Source organism: Chinchilla lanigera, unplaced genomic scaffold (assembly GCF_000276665.1).
Source record: "Chinchilla lanigera isolate Chin_1 unplaced genomic scaffold, ChiLan1.0 scaffold00023, whole genome shotgun sequence".
Classification (NCBI taxonomy): Eukaryota; Metazoa; Chordata; class Mammalia; order Rodentia; family Chinchillidae; genus Chinchilla; species Chinchilla lanigera.
The window spans coordinates 299,547-306,135 of NW_004955424.1; the positions used below are offsets into that span (position 1 = coordinate 299,547).

Genomic DNA, 6,589 nt, shown 5'->3' on the forward strand with positions numbered 1-6,589 from the left:
TTGTTTTTGTTTTTTTTCCAGTACTGGGAATCGAACTCACGACCTTGAGCTTGCCAGGCAGGTGCTGTGCTGCTGAGCTAAATCCCCAGCCCCTCCCTACCTTTTTTTAAGAATAGAAATTTATCAGAAAGGGGAATAAGAATGGGGAATAGGAGCCAGGCATGGTGGTGCACACCTGTAATCCCAGCACTCAGGAGGCTGAGGCAGAAGGATCATTGCAAGTTTGTGCTATAAAATGGGTTCAAAACTGGCCTGAACTGCATAATGAGACTCTGTCTCAAAAAGACAAAGAAGATAAAACCATTAGAAAAAAAAAAAGAATGGGGAATAGGAATAGCTCCTGAAAGATAGGAGGAGTCCTAAATGGGTTGTCAGTGAGAGCCCACTTCTCTGAGAAGGTTTTATAGAGCAAAGTCATAAAGGGTGGGTATAACATGGGTCAACTGATGAATAAGATTACAACTATAGCCACTTAGCTAATATTGATCCAGTCGTAGCAGGGGCATGTGGATGACATCATTAACCTTGGATGATAATCTATAGTTTTAGTCTTACTAGTCTTAATCTTGGTGGTTGGGAGAGGATGACCCACCTCTAATGAGAGAATGGTTTATTTATATGGGAAATTTCAAAAGGGTGCCACCAATGACCGTAAGCTTCCTTAGGGATGAACGTAAATCTGGCCATTGTGACTTTAATCTCCTTCAGATGCGCCTCTAGCCACAGCAGGACTGTGTTCTCAGCTTCTGCACTGACTTGCTCGAGGGTCTAGCCCCATCTGACTGCCCATAATATTTCTACCTAACTTAGCTGTCTATAATATCCCCCCTCTGAAGAGCTATCCCTAAATGCAGTTAAGGGAGAAGGCGGGGGTAGTTTCTATCTAGCTGCTTCGAGCTGAGAAGGATCAGTGTAGGGGAAACCACAGTCAGGGGCCTTCTCCAGAGAGCTAATCTAATAGGTCTTGGCCAGAAGTCACATTTCTATTTAGCCATTATAAATTCCCTTTACAAGGTCAATCTTCTACAAGTGGATCCCATTAAAAGGAGTCTGGCACATTTGTTGTTGGTTCCATCTGCATGATCATCTGGAGTTTGGCAGCTTCAAAGTTGTAGGATCCTATAGAAAATATCCCCTCAGGTTCTGAGTCCAGCTGGAGATATAGCTCAGTGGTACAAGCACCTGCCTGGCAAGCACAAGGTCCTGAGTTCAATTCCTGGTACAAAACAAACAAACAACAACAACAAAAACTCCATAGGTTCTGAGTCCTTATTGAACTTGGAGGGCCAGGGCCCAAATATTGGCTGTCTTCTTATCCCAGTTACTTTTCTAGTTCTGGTCTCCAAACAATCATGGTTGCATTACTAGTTGAATTCCTTCTTCTTCCAAAGTTCTCAGTGGGACCTCCAAGACGCTATTGGGAAGAATATGTAACCCCTACCCTGCTAGATGTCAGATATGCTGAGTTCATGTTCCCCAAAGTTAAAGAATGAATTCTAAGGAACAATGATTGGTAGGAAAATTTGCTTGAGAATAGAAATGGGGAATAGTAACAGCCCCTGAGAGACAGGAGGGGTCCCAAATGGGTTGCCTAAGTCTGATTATATTAACAACAAGAATTTGTGTTCACTAAAAAAATCTTGTCACATGTGCAACTGACCAATGAAAGAGGCCTAGGATATTTTGGAAATTTCTCCAGCTGGGCAGGGCAGCGCATGCCTGTAATCCCAGTTACTATGAAGGCAGAGGCAGGAGGATCATAAATTCAAGGCCAGCCTGGGCAACTTAGTGAAAAGCTTTCTCAAAATTAAAAAATAAAATAAACAAGGCTGGGGAGATAGCCCAGTGATAGCATACCCTTGAATTTGATCTGCATTCCAAAATAAAAAAGGATTTCTGCAAATTAATAAGAAAAAGAAAAAAAGTAATCCAACAGAAAAAAATAGGCAAAAATCAGGAACAGAGTTTCACAGAATAAATATCCACATAAACAGTGATTTGAAAATTATAACCACAGGAATATATGATCTTGCATCTACCAAATGGTAAAAATTTAAAAGGCTGACTCTGCCAAGTAATGGCAAGATTGCAGAATGACACAGTGAACTTCCATTGCTGGCAATAATGTGAACATTGGAAAAGGGTGAGTTTACCTACTAGCTTGTGAATAGCATGCACACACACACATCAGGGTGCATCTCATCCTTACCACAGAATTTGGGAGTGGAGAGTAGGGAGAAAATAAGTAATTCAAGCATCCACCTACAGGAGAAGGGACAGCTACATATGTACGGCATATGTGTGCGATGTAATGCTGAACAGCAGAGAGGAGATTAATACACCATATGGCTTGTCATAGCTAACTGTGGGGTCATCTTGAATAAGCAATGCCTGGTTGATTGTTTTCGCATAGCTCTGGGTGTGTAGTAGAAAATGCCCCCCAAGAGTCTGCCAGAATACTTCAGTTTCTGTTAGTTACCCATGTAATGTCCAGTTTACTTCAGTTCCTGTTACAGTTCCTCTTATTTCTGTTTCTTAGAAACAGCTGATCATTATGATGCATAGCTGGTCACTATGATGTACACTGTAAGAACCAATGAATAACCACCAGATACTCTGCCTCTGTACTTCCTGCTTGCGTGTCCCATATAAGCCCCAAACTACCAAGGATCAGGGCCTGACATTTTTTATAAGGATTGATTCCTTGTCAGTGCCGGTCAATGTAAATAAATCTGCCTCCAAATCCTGGGTGATGTTTCAATGTTTCTGTTTCCCATGGTAGGTATAGCTGGATGGTGGACTTATTGAGAGACCCACACTGGGTGTGGCTGGCACCAACCAATAGGCTTGCAGCCTGGATGGAATAAAAAGGGAAGGAAGAAGGAAGTGCCGCTTCTGCCCCTTTGGAGGTGCTCTAGTCTTTGCCATTGCCTTTGCATATTCATCTCTAGGCTTCCAGTGCAGACTCTTCAGTTTCCTGTTACAGACTCTCACCTCTTACTGGACTCTGCAGTGAGCTCCAGGCTTTTGACCTTTGCATAGATCCTTCCGACCTCCAGTGCAAAGACAGACCCTTTACATCCTCATATATGACTCTGTGGGTGGCCACGGTAAGCTTACCTTGTAAATCCTATGACTATTATACACTGTATATAATATTATACCCTGTTCCTCTAGTGAACTCCTGTAGTGATACAATGTTTCGGTGTAGAAGCCATGCAAGAGTACAAAGACTCTAATGAATATCAAGTAGGGGAGAGCAAAACTAAACAATTTGTTTAAAGTAATACATATGGGGGCTGGGGATTTAGCTCAGTGGCACAGTGCCTGCCTGGCAAGTGCGAGGTCGTGGCAAGTGCAGGGTCGTGAGTTCGATTCCCAGTACTGGAAAAAAGTAATACACATGTACAGAGTAAAACTATTTTTAGAAAATGAGACACAAAGGAGCTATGAAGCTCAAACCCAGAGTGTCCGCTTCCTCTGGAGGCAGCGAGGGCAGGACACAGAGCCTCTAAGGTACTGTTCCTTGCTGTGTCCGAAGCTGCCTGATAACGGTGCAAGCAGTGTTTTATCAGTGTTCTTTAAGCTATGCATTTGCGTTGTTTACAAGCTTTTGTGTGCATGGCTTGTCTTCTGTGTACATTTCAGTACATGCATGTTCATGGACATACAAAAGACCTATACACCAGGTCACGTGGCCTTCAATATTATTTTAAGTAAGTGCCACCACGTCCACATTCAAATGAAAAATGAAATCCGTACCAGTGCAGGGGACAGCGGAATGAGCGACAAGCCCCGCGTGCCTTCCTACCTCTTGCGGCGTGGCCGTGGAGTATCTGTGCTCCCCGTAGTGCGGATAGTCTACCATGTAGGAGCTTTGGTAGATGTCCAAATCCACAGGGCCCTGGAGGACAGCAGGTAATGCAAAAGAGGAGTTGCATCTTGTCGTTGTTTTACATAAAGCCGTTGGCTGGCTTCTCATTGTTTCTAGGACATAGGCCAACTTGGGTGGCATTAGGAGCCCTCAGAACCTGGCTTCTACCCCTGAGACCACCTCCCTTACCCTCTGTCTCACCTTCACTTCTTTCCTGGAGCGGGTTCCTAACAACTTGGAATCCTATGTGTCTTTTCCAGACCCGGGTTAAGTGCCACCCCGCCCCTTTTGTTCTCCAACTTCCAAGAATTGTCCCCTTCCCCCTCAGCTTTGATAGCAGAGTTTGCAGCCCGAGTGGCAGCACATACTGGGGTGCGTGGGAAAGGAGCTGGTGAATTACACTTCATCGGGACATTATCTTAGACACCTCTGCAGCCCCAAAGTCCGACACAGATGTAGGCATGCTGCGGGAGCCTAATAAATCCATGCTAAATCAAAAATCAAAAACAAAACCCCACAGCACTGTGAACACTTAGCTCTCCTTTGCCTGTTGAAAAGAAATCATTCTACAATGATGAGCAGATGGAACCCCAAAGAGCCTCGGCCTCCCCTGCTTGCTGAGGCTTCCTGGCCCTGAGATCATCACAGGGACAGAAACCCACAACACTCACCTGTTTGGGGTACACCACACCCGCCATGGCCAAGGACCTAGACAGACAAGCCGGTTATCCCTGCTTTCCCTCAAGGGGGCAAAGCAGCTGCTATCCTCAGAGCTGTGCCAGCCAAGCACAGCTGTCCCAGTCCTCTTTGCCCGTCTGCCCACCTGCCCCGGGTCCCACCCTGCACATTACCCATCATCCAGGGCTGGAAGAGGCCCAGGGATAGAAGGGCTGGTGGACCAGGGTTTCCTGGAAAAAGGGGATGCAGTGGGACTCAGGAGGATTTAGGACTCCTAAAATATCAGCTTTACCAGTGAACCAGGTAGTGTGGGTAAATGTTGAACAATCATCTTTTTGGCAAACACAAGCCTTGGGTTCACAGTAACCACTGATGCCTGGGTGTAAGTGCCCCCCGACAACACCACGGAGGGTAAGGTGCACGGAAGGGGGAGGGTGTCCTAGGGACACAGACCTCCCCCGCCCCCAGCTAGAGGAGTAAACAGGCAGAGGACTCAGCAGCCCCGCCAGCTCAGAGCAGAGGTGAGGGAAGCTGCTCTCGGGCTCTGCAGTCCGTGGGAACACAACAGCTTGAAGAAGTTCCAGCCCTGAGGCTCCCTGAGGCTCCTCCTCAGCCCCCTGAGGTCCCAGGTGAATTCCCCGTTGTTGTACCTGGGGCCCTAAGTTCCTGGTGAGGACTGTGTTCCACACCTGAGGGACCCTGCCCTGGGCCGGACTCTGGTCTGCAGGCCGTGGCCAGCAGGGTAGTGGCTAGACCTCAGGGGGCCCTTTGGTCACCTGCTCTCTGTGTTTGGAGAGCTCCTGTTCTGCGCTGGGACCTGCTGCAGTTCAGGGTACCCCTTACCCCTCCTACCTCCAAGGCCAAGGCGGCTCCTGCCCTTGCAGCCCAGGCTGTCCCTGTCGCTCGGAGGGTCCCCTTGCCGCGTCCCACAGCTGTCACAGAGATGAGCTGACTTGTGTGAGGAGGCCGTTCTGTCACAGGCCCTGGTCATTGTGATGTGGGTGCTATTCAGCCCCCTGGCCCAGCTTTGCCTCTGTTCATCCTGTCCCTGCCGCAACACGGGTCAACCTTGCAAACCTTGCGCTAAGCAGGAAAAAAGCAGCCACAGTAAGAAAAGTGATGAGCGGTTCCACTTAGATGCGGTCCATCAGGCTGCCGGACTCAGAGAGACAGAAAGTAGAAGGGCTCCTAGGGCCCGGGGGAAGCGGGAGGAGAGTGGATGCTTCGTGGGCCAGGGTTTCAGACTGAAGATGAAGAAGTTCTGGAAATGGAGCCGGAGATGGTCGCACGGCAACATGAGTGCACTGGATGCCACCGAGCCACGTGCTTCCAAGTGGTGAAAAGGGTAAATGTAATCTTCCCCGCTGCTTCGGGCCTCCTCATCCAGGAAGCTTCCCCGATTGCACTGGAGCCTCTGACGCCTTCCGCTTCCCCAGCACTATTCCCCCAGCACTCGCTTTGTGCCAGGACACGGACACTGCTGCCCGCCCAGCATCTCAAGCAGCCAGCAGAGGATTCCTTCCCCTTAAGGACTGTGCATGGGCAGTGCCAGCCTGTGGCAGCTCTTCATGGGCACGCAGCCAGCAGATTCCACCCTCAGGGCCATGGCGGTGATAAGGGAGAAGCCTATGACCCAAGCTAGGCTGATGAGCACCCCGCCCCTGTGCGTGGGAAGGACCCTCTCTTTCTGAGACAGTGGGTACAAGACCCATGTGAGCCTGGGGCCACTAGAAGTTGTCTTTGCCACCAGGCGCAGAGAGCTTGGCCAAGAGTCAAACCAGCACAGAGAAAAAGACCCATGAGATGGAGATCGAGCCCCTAGGTACAACCACACCTGAAGCTTGACAAACATCTTCACTTTGCAGTGCACGTAAGCCAATCCATCCCTTGTCATGCTAAGCCAATTGCAGTGAAGTCTCTGTAACTTCAGGCCGAAACAGTTCTAACCTTCTTAAGACTGAGAACTGAGGTGGTTATTTTTCCTAACACTGAGCTATCATTTTGCTTTGGGGTAAACCCAGGATGGTCCGGTGTGGT

At 48.4% G+C, this 6,589-nt stretch overlaps 1 protein-coding gene across 4 annotated transcripts in view; it reads right to left on the bottom strand.

The window, feature by feature from the left end:
* Tex37 (testis expressed 37) overlaps positions 1 to 5,595 on the bottom strand; it is an 8,628-nt gene extending 3,033 nt beyond the window's left edge. The window contains exons 1-4 of one of the 4 annotated variants that reach the window (XM_005385379.2): positions 5,405 to 5,487; positions 4,726 to 4,782; positions 4,546 to 4,582; positions 3,812 to 3,904 (exon numbers count right to left, since the gene is read on the bottom strand). In XM_005385379.2, the coding sequence (XP_005385436.1) occupies positions 3,812 to 3,904; positions 4,546 to 4,572 (120 nt within the window). In that variant the 5' untranslated portion in view covers positions 4,573 to 4,582; positions 4,726 to 4,782; positions 5,405 to 5,487. Of the gene's footprint in view, positions 1 to 3,762; positions 3,905 to 4,545; positions 4,583 to 4,725; positions 4,783 to 5,328 lie in introns of all 4 variants that reach the window. The other 3 variants (XM_005385378.1, XM_013514595.1, XM_013514596.1) reach the window with 3 other exon arrangements.
* Positions 5,596 to 6,589: the final 994 nt, after the last annotated feature.